General features: G+C 37.6%; 1 protein-coding gene across 1 annotated transcript in view; it reads left to right on the top strand.

The window, feature by feature from the left end:
- The window catches only part of LOC122076222, a 45377-nt gene that overhangs the window by 3783 nt on the left and 20692 nt on the right, over positions 1-20902 (top strand). The window contains exon 2 of the mRNA XM_042641549.1: positions 11023-12415. Coding sequence (XP_042497483.1) covers positions 11082-12415 — 1334 coding nt within the window. The 5' untranslated portion in view covers positions 11023-11081. The remainder of the gene's footprint in view (positions 1-11022; positions 12416-20902) is intronic.

Here is a 20902-nt window from a genome sequence, read left to right as displayed (position 1 = left end):
TAACTGGAAAACCCTACTCTTGAAGCAGTGACTTCAACAACATCAGCTCAGCTATAGTATGACTATATGAGCCATAGCTCTATACTCAGCCTCAACATTGGATCTAGCCACAATTGTTTGCTTCTTACTTCTCCATTTGATGATATTGCCACCAATAAATGCGTAATAACTTGTGGTAGACCTATCGCCATCAGCACCACCCCCATTAGCATTGGAAAATCTTACCAAATCAACATTCTGATGGGGACGATAAATGAGCCCCTTCCTTGGAGCCCTATTTAGATAAGATACGACAAGCTGCCTCTTAGTGAATTTTCTTTTGTGATTGTAGAAATTGACTAATAACACCAATAGCAAATGATATGTTAGGTTTAGTAACAATTAGATAAATAAGTTTCCCTATTGATCTCTTGTACCGGTGCCAATCATCAAGGTCTTCACTATCACTTGTCATAAACTTTTGATGTGGACCCATAGGTGTATCAACTAGTTTAGAGGCAAGCATACCAGTCTTAGACAAGAGCTCTAAAAAATATTTTTCGTTTTGATAGGCTATTCTCTTTTTTACCTTGTAGCACTTTAATACAAAGGAAATACTTGAGTGCACTTAACTCTTTCATTTGAAAATGTTGATGTAGATAAGATTTTACCTCTGCAATCCGTGATGCATTGTCAGTAGATATGATAATGTTATGACCACTTTAGATCTTCGGTGACTAACAAATATAGAGTGATTAGATGAACATTGTGAAAACCACACCGAATAACAATCGAACTGAACTTGTTGAATCAAGCTCTAATTGACTATTGCAAACCATTAATGGCCTTGTGTAGCTTACATACTCTGTGAGAATTCTCCCCTAAGCAACATACCCTAGAGGTTGCTCCATGTATACCTCATCGTGTAGATTACCATATAAGAACACTTTCTTAATATCTAATTGATAAAGCGACTAGTCTAGATTCACAATGATAAGCACACAAACCGTAATAAAACAAACAACTTGTGAGAAGGTTTCAAAATAATCCACACTGTAGGTCTGAGTATTATTCTTCACCAACTAGGCCTTAATCCATTTAATTGAACCATCTGGATTGTATTTAATTGTGTATACTCAGCGATGCCGGACAAAATCCTTACATGGAGGTAAATCTACCAGGGTCCATATATGTCAAGAAATAGAGGCATTTTTTTCTGTTTCCATAGCCACTTTCCACCCAGGATGAGATAAAGCTTGCGATGATTCTCTGAAATGGAGTTGGTATATAATGACAAGGCAAGGTTATGTAAAGGAGATGGATGAGATATAGAAATAATTTTTCAATAGGATAAGTAGACATGGATTTTTTAATGCAAGAATGGATACCTTTGCGAAGAGCCACTGGTAAGTTAGTAGGAGCTTCAATTGGAGGAGCAGATTGAGTGGTGGGCTGTGAAGTAGTAGTGAACGTCACTGTTTACTTACGTTGCTGGTACACTTGTGGTGGTGCAGGAGATGAAGCAATTTATAACATCAACAAAGGGCACAAGAACTGGAATAGGTGGTGCACAATTACCATCTGCATCAAGAGTAGAGATAGGCATAAGAGGAGAAAATAAGGAGTATTGCCAAGGCTGCTAGTAGAGATAGCCCAAAACACACCCTTCTCATTACTAGGCGTTGTTGCTCTTGTGCTATCCGTTGCTCAAACCTGTAAAACCTTGAGGGACCAAGGCAAGTTGAGCATTTAAAAAAAAAATATAACATCGGCACTAACGATGTTATAACATTTATACCCTGTTATAATTTTAAAATAACTAAGGAAAACACACTTTCAAACCCTGGGAGACAAATTTTCTTTTTGAGGTTATGAAATATGAGCTGAGAAAACACAGCCAAAAGCCCGAGGTTGCAGGGAAAACAAGGAAGTTTTTAGAAACAAATTAGATGAAGGGGCTGGAATAGAAAAAAGGGCACCAGTTGATCCAATAACATCGGTGAGAATGAAGTCACACAAAAAACGTTTAGGAACATGCATATGGATCATGAGAGATTGAGCAATCTCCAATAAATGTCTGTTTTTCCATTCAAGAATCCCATTTTGTTGTGGGGTGGGTATAAGAACAACTCGTTTGATGAATCATACCATGAACTGAACAAAAGGCAAAAATTTCCCGTTGAGTGTCCTCAAGTGCATTATTGGAACAAAATACTTTTAATTAGGGTTTAAAGTATCGGTCCTTATCGTATTGTATCAGTATCGGTGGGTATAGTACCGATACACATAATGGTACCTTTAAAAGTGTTACTATATGAAATGTTTAAAGTGTCAATCTGTATCTTATCGTATCAGTATTCGTGGGTATCGATACAATCTGCTATATACTGATTCTTTAAACCTTGACTTTAATGGGAGCATGAAATTGGGTCATTATTTAAAATTATAAAAATCTTTAAAAATAGATAAGAGCTCTAAATGTTCTTTTAGCAAATACACCCATATTAAACAGGATTGATCATCCACAAAGGTGATAAAATATGAAAATTATTTTTGACATGATAAGGACTAGGGGTGAAACAGGGCAGGGTTGGGTCGGGTTTCTTAAAACCCTACCCCAACCCTAGGTCCTCAAAATTCAACCCAGGCCCGACCCAACCTTGTTGAGTTCATGTTTAGGCCCAACCTTGTTGGGTTCATACCAACCCAACCCGGCCCTAATTGACCCTATCAGGGCTGGGTTGGGTCAGATTGGGTCAGGATGGCATGGTTGGGTTGACCTTGGCTTCTATTGGATTAACCTTGATTGACATGTTTTTTCCATTTATATCTCATATATTAAAAAAATATAGAAAAATAAAATACCTATTGGAACCCTAATTTCTATTATAAAGATGCAAGGTTAAATTTTGGGCCAGGTTGGGTCGGGTTGGGCCGGGTTGAGGCCTCAACCCTAACCCAACCCAACCCAACCCAACCCTGACCTAGGGTTGGGGTTTTTCAACCCTAATCAGCCCTCAGGGTAAAAAACTTGGCCCAAACCCTGTTCGGGCTCGGGCCAGGGCGGGTTTGGGTTGTCAGGGCCAAACTTTCACCTCTAATAAGGACCCCAAATATTAGAATGAACTAAAGAAAATAATGATTGACTTCTAAATGAACTACGAGCAAAAAAAGATGACCAATGATGCTTCCCGAGTTCACAAGCTTCACACTCAAGGCGAGACATAGATTTACAAATAGTTACTATATGCTAAAGCTTGAATAGAGATGGTTGCCCCTATTGAAATGCCATTGGAGAGGAGAAAGGACACCAGTTGTAGTAGCTAGCAGCAGAGGGGCCAGTGCAATCCAGCCTACTCAATCTTGTCGTTGATTGTCCTCCTTGTTTGAAGATCCTGAAAAACATAATACGAAGGATGCCTCTATTAGAGAGACTCTTTGTGGATTGTTGCCCCTCCCTCGGTTACGTCTTGAGTGTGGCAAAAGATCTTCAAAGTTTGGCCTATTGCTCTTAGGGCAATACATACCTCTATTGATGATGGCACTAATACTTCCTTTTGGCTCAACAACTGGCATACCTTGATAGTTTTCCTTTTTGTGGTGGGAGCTAGACCAGTTTACCCCTGCAGTTTGGACAAAGATTCCTCAATTGCCTCCATTATTTGTAACGGTGCCTGGCCCCCCTTCCTCCCCCCATTGGCATTTGGCCCTCCTTACCTCCCCTCCTCTGGGCCACCGTGGTAGAGGTGATAGAGTTACTTGGATTCCCTCTCCATCAGGCATCTTCAACTTCTTTTCAGTTTGGGATTTGGTTCAGACACATAGCCCTATATCTCTTTGGCGTAAGATTGTTTGGTTCAAAGATCATATTTCCCATCACAGTTTCATAGCATGGAGAGTTCTTTCCAATTGCCTCCCAATGCAGTCTTTCCTCATCCTCCAGCCTGTTGCCTCTGTTGGAATTGGATAGAAGACTTTGATCACCTTTTTCTCAGCTATCCTTTATATTCTACTATTTGGAAGAGAGTTCTCAGTAGCGGCTGGTCCTGTAGGATACGAATCCTCCCCCCTTTCGAAAATGGACTTCCAAGTCCTATTCCTATAACAAGATTTAGAATTCCATCTATTTTGATGTTAGTTCCAAGCTTAACTTGCTTCCCCACCATTTTGCAAGGGATTCCCAAAGGAACAAGCTCATTATTGCGTTTTGGATTCTGCCCATCGCCATCCTACAACCTTCCGGCCTCCCAACTAATGGGTTTTTCTTCCTAGTTTTGGCTTTTGTTTGCTTTGTTTTCTCCCCGTAGGGACCTTGTAAATTCTCTCTCCTTTTCTTCTGGGTAATGGATTTTTTATTCACTCAAAAAGAAAAAAAAAAGTGGCAAAACAATTAAGAGATTTAGTAAATTGAATAACTAATAACAGACTCAACGGTAATTCTAGTACATGAAGAGCAAATGACAGGGCCATGGATGTAGTGGGGGAAATTGTACCATGACTAGGGTTTAAAGTATCGGTCCATATCATACCGTATACATATCGGCCCTGACCGATACGATACATGGAATTTTTAAAACCCTTTATATCGATACGTATCTTACGATACATACCGATACACACCGATACTCTATGGAAAATTCAAAATCGAAGTGAAATGTACGTTTTGGTATATATCGGTATGTATCGGTATGTATCGGTACGTATCGGTCTAATACTTACCGATACGGTCATAAAATTGCCAACATGGGTAATTTTTTAGAAAAACACAATTTTTTGAGGTGGTTTTGTTCCAAAGTTTCTGTCAACCATTTTTCTCTAACTAAAGTGGAAATCAAGGTTGGGAGCAAGGATTTTACATTCATGGGACAACTATAAACCTCGGATTCTTAGTGCGATACTCTCAATTTACTGTTTATGTATAATACATGTTATATATAGTTTTTTTAATTATTTTTTAATGCAAAAGTGTATAAAAAGTGTTTCCTATCCACGTATCTTTTAGTGTATCTTAGCGTATCTCCGATACGATACGATACCCTCCTATATGTATCTTAATTTTGGCCGACCGATACGGCGACCGATACCATACTTTAATCCTTGAGTCCATAACTAGTCACATGGGTAGAGGATCCATTAGGAAGAATTACAGATGAGTTAGGAACAATCGACAACGAAGAAATAATTTTAACTTACTAGTCATATGAATAGAGGCACCAGAATCAATGATCCACAAAGTAGAAGATGTGGATCTAAGGAAGGTTGTTGTACCTATGTGGGCCAGAGTGACTGTGGATGAAGAAGCATTGATGGATGTTTGAAGATTCTAGAGAAGTTTAAAGAGTTGGTTGGTAGTCATCTCGAGACACAAAACCTGAGAAGGGCTCTAGAAGAAGATGCAATATCAATGTCGCCAGAAGACACCTTCACAATATTAGCAGTTGGCATTGCAATATTAGCTTAGCTATGGAGCCCACTCTGGTTGACCATGTTTATTCCAACATGTATCAGTTGTATGATTGGGCTTGGCACAAAAAATACATTTTCTGGATGGTTGATCACTTTGTTGTCCACTTGTACTTTTGTCACCACGGCCTCCCCCTGAGCCATGCCTTCTCTCAAAGAAACTAGGATCTTGGCCATGGCCAACAAAAAAACCATAACTGTCTTTTGGAGAGGGTGAGGTATTAGCCCTTGGAGTAACTATATGCTGAAGGCGTGCAAAGGACTCATTAAGTGAAGGCACCTTTTCCTCAGCAAGCAACTTACTCTTAACAGACTGATCAAGATTTAAGCCGGCTATAAACTTTGCAATGTAGACCTTACTATGTAAGCCCATAACAAATAATTGGAAACAGTGAATTTGATAGTAGTGATATGGACGTTAACATTGTCCAAAGTAGATTTGGGATCAACCATCGTGTACTATGTGAATCAACAAAGAGATAAAAATTCTGCTAGTAGCACGAACAATTCTTCAAAAATTGCAATTCAATCTTCAGATGGATCTCCAAGCCTGGGTATAGGAAGAACAGTAGTAGTGAATACAAATCCCAGAGGATAACACTGATCTATAGAGATATCAGATAGACTGCAGCGCAACACTTCAAATCTGAAGTTAGTAAACCCAGAGATGGGTGATTTTAGATAGCACAAGATTTGGGGGTCAGATGGGCCCCAAATTGGAATCGAGCCTCCTACTCGAGAGGGGTAATAATCCCCTGAAAAGTTGATAAGATCTGCTGGTCAGATCAGAGGTGAGAAAAGATATCGAGCTTGAAGGGAAAAAAAAACCCCTGAAAAACGGAGTATTGCTCTTGTTGGTGGAGAATTCTGATTGTAGATAATCTGGAACTCTGATCAGAGTCGAAGGTGCTAGTCGATAGTATAAATAAATCCCTGAAAGGTTTGGGAAAGATGCTGGTTGCTGCCTCGATGCAGTATACCAGTGACTGTTACTGCAACCCCACGATGAAGAACCACAGAAAACAGGGGGCGACAGCCCTTATATGGAAAGAAATTGATTCTGGTAGATGAAATCCCTCATGAAGAACCAGCAACAGTTACTAAACGTTACGACTGAAACAATACCTAGTTTCTCATTGGTATAAAAACTTGGTTTCTATAGCAGATAGTGCAGCAAGGGTGGCTGCACACCTGAAGAGAGAAAATTACGTAGAGTCTATCCAAATATTTTTGGAGACGATGCTAGTACTTACCAACAGTGCTATGATACCACGTGACAATATCAAAACAGGATAACCAGTACTAACACCAAGAAGAAAAAGGAGAGCAAGAAGAAGAATGAAGAGAGAGGGAGAACTATTTCTGGTTAGAGATAACAGTCCATTGATATATCTCTCCCCCCTACTTTGCCTTTATAGATAATACCCAACCAATTAGAATCTGACCAGAAGTCTATGATAGAGTTAGAGAAGAAATAGAAGACTAAAGACTAAAGCAAAAACAACTTACTATTAAAGCTACTCAGTTTTCCAACTAAGACATACCGCGAGATGGACACCCCCCCTATCGTGGTTATGTATACACAAATAATGTACCCCCACATTACATATTGTACATACTTTAACAATTGTTTTGACAGCGGACTAAGAAAAATTGTGGATTAACTCTCACTCTGGGGAACCATATGATCCACTATTGTATTAGCTGATGGCCTACTATTGTTGTTCACTAACTGGTGCTCCTTGACAAAGAATACTAGACTCGCTGAACCTTGTGAGATGCTTTTCTAATAAACCAGCAATTACTTGAAGGATAACAAGTTCTTCCAAACCTTCCCCATTCGCTCTCCCCCAACAAAGAAACGAAGATCCAGAATTAGGATATGTATTTAAGAGATCTGTTTCATATTAACTTTGGATTCATGGACAGTGTTTAATTTTCAAATCACCTTGAGAAAATAAGAACAATGGGAACAACAGAAGTGTATCTTGAGACTTTGAGACTCCAGGGATGTAAGACATGATATTTCCGACATATAATTCACGATAGTGAGTGGTCTGGGGTCGCATCTCGCATGCTACAGGCCAGGCTAAAACCTGTCCTAGGTTACAAAGTAATAACTGCTGAATTGCTCTTTTGTTCTAACTATAAACCACTTCCTTTAAATCTTAATAGGTTATCATAACCATGAAAGAGCACGGTGTAGGGCAATTATTTGGCACTGCTTCATGGTGTTGCACTCTGCCCATGAATTTAAGTGTCAGTGTTCGCCAAATCTTTAGATAGCAAATCTAGCTCCTTTAGTCAGATAGTATGGAAAGGAGAAGTATGATATTGTCCCTGTGCTATGTGTTAGATGTCAGAAACTCCATATGGTCAAATATATCATCTTTCAGTTTATGAAAATACAAATGCACCTCATTGAATTGTTCCCTCGTTGAAGGCCTCCCCACCCCACCCCACCCCACCCCACCCCACCCCCTTGAAAAGTTTTCCTAGCTATAGATTTCCAGAGTAAAATAGATGTACTTTTAAGAGAGAACTGGCATGAATTCATACCAATGCAATTGAACAACTTCCTAACCATGTGTCAGTGATAAGGAGTTAAAGATATATTTCCATGATGCAAGAATTATAGTTCATCGAGCCATTAAGAACTTTTGTGATGCAATGTTAAGCTAATAAATAGAGTTCTGCTATAAAAATTAAGGGTAAAGATTTGAGGATAAAGATTATGAAAAAGACAAGAACAACAAACTTAGCTTTATCCCAACTCAATGGAGTCAACTACATGGATCCATCCAACCAAGAAAGAAAAAAAAAAAAAAGGGAAGGAAGAGATGAAAAGATGAGAGTAAGAAGAAAGAGGCACAGTCCACCAAGTTAGGAGAATCTCGGCTAAATGGGGTCGGCTACATAGATGCTTGTCCTCCAATAGGCTCTATCCAAGGTCATACTTGGGATGAGACTGAGACTATGCATGTCATTCCTCACCACTTCACCTATGGTCATTTTAGGCCTGCCCCTAGTTTTTTTAGCTCTTCAACAAGTCACTCCTCCTTACTGGGGTGTCCTCATGTCCCCTTTGAACATGGTCATACCACCTCAAATGACTTTCAAGGAGCTTGTCGTTGATTTGGAGAACTCCCATAACAACAGTAAGATGATCATTCTTTACTTTATCCTTCCTAGTTTGGTCGCACATCCATCTTAACATCCTCATCTCTGATACATATAGCTTCTCTATATGACAGTTCTTAACTGCCCAACATCCTGCCCCATACATCATAGCTGGACGCAAAACAGTCTTATAGAATTTTCCTTTAAGCTTTAAAGATATATGCTAGTCACATAACACTCTGGATACACCTCTCCCCTTCATCCATCCCACTTTAATTCTCTATGAAATATCATATTCTATGTGGGATCTCTCATCTCTCTCAGTTGTCACCATTTCAATATCCATCTTAGAATGGTTAAAATTACACTTTATATACTCCGTCTTCAATTTACTAATCTTAAAACCTCTTGTTTCCAAGTTGATCTCCATAGCTCCGACTTAGCGTTAATCCCTACTTTAGTCTCATCCACTAAAACAATGTCATCGGTGAAGAGCATACATCAGGGGGACCTCGGCTAGAATGCTCTTGGTTAACTCATCCAAGATAAGCGCAGACAAATAGGTGCTTAAGGCCGATCCTTGATGTAGCCCAATCATAATTATGAAAAAGAGATTTTTTTTAAATATAAGAAGGATGCCCCTCATACTTTCTTTTTACTAATTTGTGAGGTCAGCCACTTGCATACTGTTTCTGTCTTTGAAAGGGACAATGTGGCATCATTTGTGTTCCCCAAAAGAATTCATAACCTTCTCCAACCCATAGTCATCACGTCGTCTAGGCAACCTAAGGCATTGGAGGGGGCCTAGACCAAGGGAACCAAGCCACGTGGACGGATAAGAGTCGCCTGCCTTGACAACTATGCTCCAACCTGATCTCTAATACGTTGTTTTGAGTGTTGAACTAGAGACCATTATATGCCTTTCTATGCTGCATCCATGAGAACCAAGGTTAAACTCAGGATCGGTCAAGGCAGATACCATTCTGATACTGATCCAGATTGGACTATATTGGACAAATTTACCCCTATTTATAATAAAAATTAATATTTTATTACATTTTTACCCTTGGATGCATCCAAGGTTCAAGGTGTCGGGTTTTGACCCTTGGGGAGACCGAAATTTTGGTCGAAACTTGGGAAATTTCGAGGAAACCAGGGTATTTTTCCTGGTTTGGTGGAAACTTAGGTTTCGACCCCCAAACAGTGTTTTTTTTTCCTGATTTTTTGTGTACATTCTATTTTAGACATTTCTAAAACATTCACATCAATAGTTTCATTAAAAAAAAAAAAAAACACATAGTCATACTTGTGTGGTGAACCAAAGGTTCGGTAATCATTACACTGAGTTGTTGACTGAAATATATTATAGGTAAATGCATTTTCAAAAACAGAAAAAAGCATTAACATGCAAAAAAAAATTCGGCTACCGTGAATGTGTAGATCGGGTCCTCTTAAGTAACATATAAAAAATTTACATAATTCTACTCTATTTATAAGTATATTCTATAAAAAAAAATGATTTTTGGGGAAGTTAGGACTTACCTTTTTGGTCCAAGCTGTCTTTCTTATGTAAATGAAGCAAGAACCACCATTAGATTCAATTTTGTTAGGAAAAAAATGGAAAGCTCCACTGTTTCCCCAAGTTTCGCACTCCTAGGAGAAAAAACTAAGAAGAGAGGGTCGAATTCTGCTAACGAAGGCTTGGGTTTCTTTTCAAACTAACTTATATAGGACCTGGTTCAAGTCGAACCAGTTGGTTTGGTCGAAATTTCCCATGTTTCGGTGAAAATTTCGTCAAAATATGTCGAAACATGGTCGAAACCTATGACTTTTACAAGTCATAGGACATATTGTTTCGACCCTTGGGGATATGACCGGGTTCTTAATTTCGCAGGTTTCGACCAACTTCTTGAACCATGGACGTACCATTGTATCAAGATCGGGGATCGGTCATATCGTTCCGATCCGTCCAATACTGTCTGATCTGATCCTATTTTTAGAACCATGATGAGGACTTCTTGATTCAGAAGATTCCCACACATTAGAATATCTTTGTGTCACCTGAACTCCAATTTCTTAAGCCTTCTTGCCATCTTATAAAATTTTCAGCAGGTTCTGGTTCCATATTAGCGTGGAACTGAGTTACTTAGGACATCTTTACTTTGACCACACCTACTCTAATTAACTTGTTTTACAATTGCATTCCACTTATACGACTAAATTTGGCTACTTAGTTGCCATTCCAAATAAATAATGAACTTTGAAGGACAGTTATTCTTGTCAATTAAATGTAGCAACAACTGTGCATTGTAACGATATATTGTTCCTTCTCTTGATAATTGGGAACACCCTTTTTTTTTTTTTCAGTTTTTAGTTTAGTCATGCCTTACACATGGACTTATAGTAATGGCAGCATTTCTTTATACTCTTTTTTTGTTGGTTATATTGTTTTGGCTACAGATCTTGGTGCACCTTGGTTTTCTATACTAAGTTCTGTTGGATACTAGTAGACCAAACTAATGTGGCATAAGAAACAAAACATGGCTTTCCCTGGTCAGATGATGGGTCCTCCTCGGCCTCAGTCTAGCCCTTTGGAGAACATGATAGTCCCACCTCCCTTTGGTGTTCCTGATAAGGGTTTCCTGACTGAATCATCAAGGAAAAGGAAAGCAACAACTTTGAGTCAACAGGGAAATAACTTTTCTGATGGCACTTTTGAGTCAGTTCTAGAAAATCCCTTCCCTAGAGAGTCATACCCACAGCATGGGAATAGTGCACTTTCAGTGATAAATATGCAACGGAACAGTTTTGGAACGTTTTCAAGTCAAACTGCAGAGTCTGGAGAACCAAACACTGAAAACACTCAATTTGGGAACCACCGACATCATCATCTGACTAATTTTTCAACAACTTGGCAGAACAATGTTATGAACTTACCACAATTTGCAGTTGAAAAAATGAATAATTCAAGTATGCTTCCTCAGTTTTTTCATCGTAAAGGACCCCCACCTTCACTTAAGTCAGAAGGTGAGGAAATTCTTACAATACCTGATCGGGAACACCTAGTACATATCACAGCCAGCCAAACTGAAGCACACCAGTTACCCTTTTATTTGAATTCAGCTGATGCATGTATTGGACAAGCTCAGGATGGTACTCCTTTAAAGGATGAGATGAACATTGGCCATGGCAATCAATTTAGTGCAGCTAATCCAACAATGGGACTGAACAGTGTGTCTTATGAAAGTTTGAGGTCCTTGGAGATGTCAGAGCAGAGTTTGGTTAAAAATGGAAAGTTGATGCATTTTTTAAAATTCGATGGTAAAGAAGTTAGTCATGGCACTAGTGGCATTGCTTCTTCCATTGAGGTTAAGAATAGTGCTCAATATTTAAACACTTCAGGTACTGAAAATGTCACAAATGTTGGAATGAGGTCATGGGAAACTTCCATATGCATTGAAGGAAAAAAAAATGATCAATCTTGTGAAAATCCTAACAGTGAAAAAAGATCTGGCAGTGTTTCTGATGTGGGTTTAGGAGTTAATCTGAAGGACAGAGATCAAAGCCCTGCAGATCAGAACATTAAGAATGTTATGAAAACAGTAGGATCAGATTTGGGGAATGTGAAACGTACTTCAAAGGAGAAAATCTCACCTGGAAATGCTGATAATCCTGCCAAATCTCAAGTTCGGCATGGCCATGGATATGATCGGCATAATGTTTCTCTTAGCATGGATGGCAAAAGCAAGTCACTTGCTGGAAAAGTAGCTCCTCCAGGCGTTGAAAAACTTTGGGATGGATCCCTTCAGCTAAATGCATCTGTAACTGTGTCAGCAGTTGCCTTCTTTAAAAGGTTTCTTTCAGCTACTTTGCAAATTCCATCTCGTCCATGTTTCTTTTTTCCCATATACTATTATTCCTATCTATGCAAATTACAAATTGTTTCTCACTTGTATGCACTGGGATTGTTATCTTAATGTGATATATAATTGCTTTATTGATCTATTGGAAATGGAAATTTCATATTTGCAATCCATCCTTAATAAACTGAGGAAAAAAAGGGTGTGGGGGAAATGTGAAAAGTTAGAAGGTGCCTTTCAAGGAGGTCATAGTACCAATGACAAGGTCATGGTACTAATGACATTTTGTACATGGAACACACATGCGGGGATGGGTATGCCCACTTGATTGATTCTCACAGGTGGTAATTGGTTTATACGATAACCATTTGAAGAAAACCATAATGTGGTAGGGTGGAACTGCCAGTTCCAGATATACCTTTCACTTTCAGGATGTTGGTCTACAGTTCTTCGGATTGCTCCATCAGTCATTGTCAAGATTCCATATTTTTATTTTTGAAATAATTCAATTTGAACCATAATACATTTTGCTTCAGCTACATTGAATTCATTTATCGCTTCAGCTACATTGAATTCATTTATCTGTTAATGATTGAGACGGGAAAAAGTTTAGGCTGAAAATTTTGATAAATTACCCAGTGGTATAATAAGACTGAAAATTGCCAAAAATTACCCAATGGTGTAATATAAATATATAATAGAATCTAAACTAGAATCACACTCAATAGTCTATTTGATTGACATGGAACTGATGGTGTAGAATAATTACATGGTAATAAATCTACGAAAAACTAATAGGCTTTCACAATTTTGAAGCTTGATGCAGAAACTATAGGGACAGAAATGCCATTTGGCGCAAATAGTATCCCTCTTAATATGGGTGTGGAGTAATCATCAATGGGACTTTCTTCTTCCCAGAGGAATAGATTTAGCAAAGGAGTTCAACTTGTAAGCAAGGCCTCAAGTTGGGGAATATATGGCACACAGATAGTCAAAAGCGAACTCCATGATTATGTAATAGTGGTTTGATGAAGAGGTAGGTCTACATCAGTCATCATGTTCATCTCTGGACAGCGTGATACTCTCTTGAACTAGATAATTGTCTGATTTCTGGAATCTTTAAGTTATGCCAACTCAAATTCCATGATCTTTAGTTCTTGCTACTGTTAATGTCAACTGTTTGTCCTTTTACCAACTTTCATGTGGTCTGGGTTTTCATCCACTACCTTCCCACTATCTGATCCTTCCATTATCTTTAAACCCAATAGTATTTGCTCAACCGCAACCTTGAGAGGAGTATTACTGCTGGTGGCAAGAGGAAGAGTTCTTTTTGCAAGTAGTGTGCTGGATAAACCTTAATAAGAAGACGTGTCTTTCTTCCTTTGCTCCATTATTACCTCATGATACATCTGAAGTTTACTTGGGATTATTCCTCCAATGTTTTCCGAATAAACCTTGATGAGAAAATTCTGTCTTGTCTTAAGTAACTGATGCTTTCTTTAAAGTATCACTAAAAGGTCCCTTTTCACAATGATTGCACCTCGAATTGTCCTGTTTACTCAGATATGGCATTCTGCAATGCTTCCGAGTTATAGCCGTAGGTAATAGCTTTCCTTGGTAGTCTCTAGTTTAAAAAATAGATGCAGAAGAAGGAATGAAGGAGCAAGCACTATACTTTCAAATTAGAATGTTAAAGAAGGGACTAATGCCTTGCTTTAGGTTGGACTGACAGAAAGGAAGGGAAATGCGTAATTTGAGGTAGGATGATAGCTTCAAATAAAACAAGAAGAAGAAGACTTATATTAACACATGTAAATAGAAACACTAAAAACCTCATCACAACTCCACAAGGCTACACTTGCAAGCTCTTTTGCTTAGACCCAGACTAGCTTCCTTCTTCTCCAACTTTCAGTCAAGGAGATAAAACCAACAAGAATAACTTAATTGGGCCTCCAGAATGAATAGATTCCATTGTCTGATTACTGGTTGTCTAAAATAAAAAATGTCAAAACTCCCCTTATCCCCTCCTCAATCTTTCATTTTATAACATTAGAATTCTATGAATCGTAAAGCCTTAATATTTTTTTTTTACTACAGTTGAATAATCAATCGTGAGATTCGAACCTAGAAATGAATCTGTACTAGCCTTGAATCTTTTGTGATATGATTGGATTTAAATGACACAAATTGAATCCTAAGTTGTAAGAGGACACTGGTTGACCCAAACAACTCAGTATTAACCATCATTCTCTATAAAAAATCTCCCAAAATTTTTAGCAGCTTGCATGCACAAGTGATTCACAATATCCCAGACACTAAGTGACAAGGAATAGTACACTGGCGCCAATTTCTGGCTCCATACTATTGAAAGGTTAGGAAGTGGCCTGACTTTTTTCATGATTTAGAACTTATTATGATATTGTTAACAGAAAGAGCAGTTATCAAGAAAAGACTTCAACTTTTTCTATCCTTCTAAAGCATTTTTATTAAACTGAGCCGTATTAGTCATTCCACCACACAGATCGTTGCAACTAATTTGCAGATGCTGATGATCAGTGTAAATTTTGGATAAGGAATCATTTTGGAATCACCTTTGATCATATTTAACTTTCGCAAGACATTAGAGGGAGCTATTTCATTTTCAGCTAACAAGAGGCAAGTCTTGGAGCCTTGCAACAACATAGAAATAGCATACTTATGAGCTACATAAAAAGAGCAGAATGACGCAATCGATCCTCCTGACACCCTCATTTCATAAAAATAGAAAAGAAGAAACATCAGCATATAATGCTTGATGAGCAGCGACAGTCGCAAATTGGAAAAACATATTCTCCCACGTAGAATAAAAGCACTTACTATGTTGTCTTCAATAACATTTATATCTTTTTTATATGATGAAATGGGACAACTTGAGCGCTGAAGTGTACCCTACATGGATCCACATCAGTTCCACTGATAGCACTGTACAATTGAAGGAACAAGTCCTTCAACTAAAACCTTGATATCGGTCCTGTGATTATGATCCTCATCATGTTATAAAGCAAGATGATGGATGTAGAAGATAGAAAATATGAGAAATTATGGTGAAAAATAAGGAATGGGAGAAAGCAATAGGATATTTAACTTGTGGTTTTAATATGGATAAAATGGAGTGGTTAAAATGGTAATCAATCTTCCCTCCTGTCCTAATGGTGTGGGTTTGGTAAGGTTTTCTCTTGGGTTTTGTTGCAAAAGAAAACTGTTCTTTTTTATCTTTATTTAGGGCCTTAGTTATTTGTAACAGTACTTGGTTGAATTTCTCTTCATCATCTTTTGTCGTACCTCCCCCTCCCCCACACACATATATATATATCCCCCCATATATATATATAAAGATATATATTTCCCTACCTTGTTCATGAGTTGGTGATTGTTTTGAGGTAGATTTGCCAAGGTCAAGCCTGTGTTAGCCGTAACCCTACCCATTTCCAACACGAGTTGCTATTTTCTAATACTAAATAATGAGTTGTCCTAAAATGTGGCAGAAAAATTCATATGATAACAAAAAGACAGCGGAACTGGATCAAGGTTCGAAATCTCGTCTTGTTTCGGTGGTTCTGAAACCAGTGAAATCTCAGCGATTTTTTTTTTACTCGGTTGATTGTTTCGGTGGTCAAACGACCATATTATGACTTGAAACTTTGTGGGTAGATTGTTTTAAAGTTAATAAACATGCTTAGAACTTAAATTTACAAAAATATTATAACATGACAGTGTTTTAGAGTTGCACCCATGTTTGGCAGCAACCGTCGAACTGTTCTAGAGATTTCACTTGCTTAATTGCTAGAACAAGATACAATATGATAGTAAAACAACTAAATAATGCATCCAAGCCATGATCAAAACATACATCAACATTACTTAACTAATATTTAGAGTATTGGAGTAATATACCATCCAACTCCTTAACTCCCAAGTCCCAACTAAAGTCATCCGCTAAGCATCTTACTCTTAAATCTTAGTCCCAAGTGGCAATATCCCAAGTCCCAAACATATTAGTTATACAACACTAATCATAATGACTGTTTACTGGAAAGAACTATTGATGGCCTGGCTAGATTCCACGCCCAGTATGATGGAGTCGACGTGCATTTTCCTCTGACTGTACAACAAATGCATGCCACGTCATACTCTGTTAGCCATTTTATATCACCCTAATGTTGATGCATAAAAAAAATAATGTCATTAACTTACAAGTATATGGTAGCTGCTTATATTTTTTTCTTACATAAAATTATTTTAATCAATTTTAGAAAGTATTTTAATGACATAATACAACAAAATCAAACATGGTATAACATAACAAGCATCATGTATGCTGTAAAACACTTTAATATTAATCTCTTATTTTTCCTTTATTTTTAAAATCAAAACAGAATATTTTCCCTTATTTTAAATTTTTTAATTATTAATCTATTTTTCAAAATTAAAATAAATATTTCCCGGCTAAAAAAAAAATTCGCTTTGATAGAGTCGTAGATCAGCCATGGTGAGTAATATATATAATTGAGTTCTACCAAAGCTATATTAATCATAAAAAGATACAATTTATGTTGATGAAAAATACATTTTTAAACCAGAAAAATAAAAAAAATATATTTATGAAAAAAAAAAAATTTCGACTCCTTGAGGTCATAGATCGGCCTCTAATGTCTAACATATAAAAAATCTAGCCCTATCCAACATGTATTTATGTTACTATTTCAAAAAAAATGGTTTTGGGGAAAGTGATTGACCTTTCCAAAGCTTGAAATGTGTAGATCTTCAACTTGGAGTGATCTTCAAGGCAATAGATGTGATTATGTGACTAATTAGTGGCAATAAAGTGATTTTGTGTTCAAATGTAAGGAGGAGCCGAAATTTCACCAAGACAGACGAGTTGGAGTTGAAATTTTGACTCCTCCAAACGAGATGTTGTATTTATAGGCCTTGGCTGGTATCATTTTGGTATCTCGCTGAAACGATGCCAAAATTTCAGCCGAGATACCGAAATATCGACCGAGATGATGTCCTTTTTGTATTTTGTAGGACATCTCGACTCGGCCAAAAAAAAATACCGAGATCTTGGCGAGATTTTGAACCATGAATTGGATGCAAAATGCATGAAGAAACTATCCATTAGACTATTACCCTTTTTTCTTCAACCTAGTTGATGTAGCATACCTCAACCATGGGGTATGAGATAATGTCTCCCATTCCTGATAAGCAACAATCAATTAAACTTTCATTGAAGTATGATTAGAAAGAAGAGTTGCAAATTCTAATACACAAAAGGGTGAACCAGAGAAATCATCTGTGCAAAATTCAAAAGGGGAAATATAAAAAAGTGGGAAGATGTTAGGTCTCTCAGATCAAATTGTGCTGGATAGCTGCCAGTTCTCCCACTTTCTGTTCTTCCCGTTCCTGTTAGGCAACATTCAAGAAGCTTTCATTGAAGTATGATTAGAAAGAAGAGCTGCAAATTACAACAGAAAAGGGTGAACCAGAGAAATCATCTGTACAAAATTCAGATGGGGAACTATACATAGAGGAAATATGTCAGGTCTCCCAGATCAAACTGTGCTGTATAGCTCCCAGTTCTCCCAGAAACTGGTAGCTTCAATACTAAGGAACACTTTCTTCTCTTTCACTTCACACCCACATAGAGCACTTACTTTGCAGCTGCCTAAAGAGAGAGCCCAATAAACATTAACAAGTATTGCAAACTTCATTTCTTCAAATATCATTTGATTTATTTTTATCAAAATTCCCCAAAGCACTGAGAGACAGTCGTAAATAAATTACAACCTCTTGTTCTTTACTGCAAACAGACACATACAGATGGAGCCACACAGTTGAAATTGAAAAATATAACCTTTACTGAATTCTGTGAAGTGTAAAAGCCCTAAGGATCAACATAGACACTTGACAGGTAAGAAGCAGCTCTCTGCAGTTCTTATATTATACAATTGGATTATGGATGGAAAAGATGGCAATGGAAAATACAAACAAGTGATGGGATCTTTTCTGTGGCTGCAGTTCCAATTAAGAAAGGTATATGAGATAAATTATATGGTAAAGAGTAAATGACTGAAACAAGAATGGATGGAGAAGGGATGATGCCATAGATGTATGTGTTTGTGTATGTGATTGTTTGATTGATACTATAATAGTTTCTAGGCATTAAGGGAAAAGCATACAAGGAGTACACAACAAAGAAGCCAAACAAGGAAGGTATCAGTGCCAAAGCCAAGCTTATGGGTACAAGCCAAATAACATACCTCCAAGAATAATAAACTTAGGCCCAAGAACCTGTGCTAAAGAACATGACCAAATCAGACCTCTATGTTGCAGATATATAGTTGATGAGGTAACTTGACAACCACTGAAGAAACCTTGTTACTTTCTGAAAAAAAAAAAAAGTACCTTTCAAATCCATTTTACGTGAAGGGAAAAATAAGACTATTAGCAATGGAGAAGACTGATATTGCTTGGCTAGGAGCAATATAAATACCTAATTGCTTGGCTATGAGCAACATAAATGCCTAATTGTTTGACTAGTATTGAAGAACCGAGCACACAGAGACCAACCGATAAATAGAGAGAGAGAGAGAGAGGGGTCCTCAACACCATCAAAGATCTCATTAAGGCAGGCCTCACACCACTAATATGTGGCACCATCACAGCATCTGGTGACCTTGTTTCGTTTTCCTACATTGTTGGTGTAGTCACCTGTTGTCCCAACTCCTTTGTCCATACACCTTAATAATCTCAAACGAGTGAGATTCAGTGGGAGATCAGTTTGCAACAAGATTGCTCGTATGTAATAAAACCAGATTTGCAGAGAATTTTAATAACAGAGAATCAAGGGATCAGATTCACCTAAAATTCTTGTCAATGCTCTAATTGGATGAGAGAATATAATATCAAAAATCAGGCTTGATCCAATGGCCAGATTCTTAGGATTTGAAGATAGAATTCTCAAATTTGAGAACTGATAGAAGGTTCAGAGAAACCAGATTAGAGATTGATTTTAGTACCAAATAACAAGCCTAAGGATAGAAATCTGAGATCAGACTTAGAAAACAGAATTTGAAAATTGATAAAATTGAAATCAGACTTATAATAGGAAAATAGGAAATTGATTTCAAATTTGAATTTTGAAATCGTGAGCAGGTTCACAACAGAAATCAATTTATCAGCATAGGAGCAGAATAAAAATTCATTGGTTAGATTTAAAGTTTCCAACAATTCCTAATTGGAGTAAGAATTCAAGAAAAAAAAAAGAAGATAGGATTTTATGGTAAGGACAGAGTTAGAACTAGAAGGACCTCCATATTATCTTTATTGATATTGAATTAGAAAAATCCTATGACAAAGTCCCTACAGAATTAATCTGGTATGTACTAGAGGAGAGAAGGGTCTCAAGTAAATATGTGGGTATAATTAAAGGCATGTATGAGAGTGTGGTGAGTAGTGTCAGAATTATGGGAGGTCAAAGTAGTGAATTCTCAATTACAATTGGGTTCCATAAAGGATCCGCTTTAAGCCCTAATCTATTTGCTTTTATTATGGTTTATGAATGATTTAACAAAACACATCTAATATGAGGTCTCGTGATGCCTGCTATTTGCTGCTGATATTATTTTGGTCGATGGGACAATGATGAGATTAATGATTAGCTAGAGTTATGGAGATCAACCTTGGAATCAATAGGTTTTAAGATAAGTAGAATGAAGACGAAGTATATGGTGTGTCCCTTTAGTCAAATTGGGCTGGATAACAAAGTGGTGAAAAACTTGAGGAGCGAGAGATACCACAATGATTGTTTTAGATATCTAGAGTCAGCCATAAACAAGAAGGGTGATATCGAAGATGATGTTTCTAGGAGATTTAAAGTAGGATGGATGAAGTGCAAAGATGCCTTTGGTGTGTTGTGTGACCGATGCATTCCTATAAAGCTTAAAGGAAAATTCTACAGGACGGCCATAAGATTGACTATGATATATAGGGCGGAATGTTGGGCAGTCAAGAAGAGTAATATAGATAAGCTGGGTGTAGCAGAGATGAGGATGTTGAGATGGATGTGCAACAAAGCTAAGAGAGACAAGATAAGGAATGATTGTATTAGAGCTGATCTGGGAGTTGCGTCGATCTAGGATAAGCTCTGTACAGGCTGTCTATGGTGGTTAAGCCATGTTCAACGGAGGCCCGTGGATAGTAAGGAAAAGTGATCATATCCAGATGGAAAGAGCTAAAAGAACTAGGGTCAGGCCTAAAATGACTATAGGAGTGGTAGTAAGGAAAGACATGCAAAGTTTAGGTCTTGAGTCTCTTAACCCTAGTATGACCTCAAATAGATCTGTTTGGAGGGCAATGATCCCTTTTATGTGGGATGTTTATGTGGTGGTGCTGTGTCTCTCTCTCTCTCTTTTCTTCTTCTTCTTCTTCTTTTTTTTTTT

Source organism: Macadamia integrifolia, chromosome 4, assembly GCF_013358625.1.
Source record: "Macadamia integrifolia cultivar HAES 741 chromosome 4, SCU_Mint_v3, whole genome shotgun sequence".
In the NCBI taxonomy this organism is placed as follows: Eukaryota; Viridiplantae; Streptophyta; class Magnoliopsida; order Proteales; family Proteaceae; genus Macadamia; species Macadamia integrifolia.
Note: the sequence above shows the minus strand (reverse complement) of the source record. Positions and strands in the feature narration are given on the sequence as shown.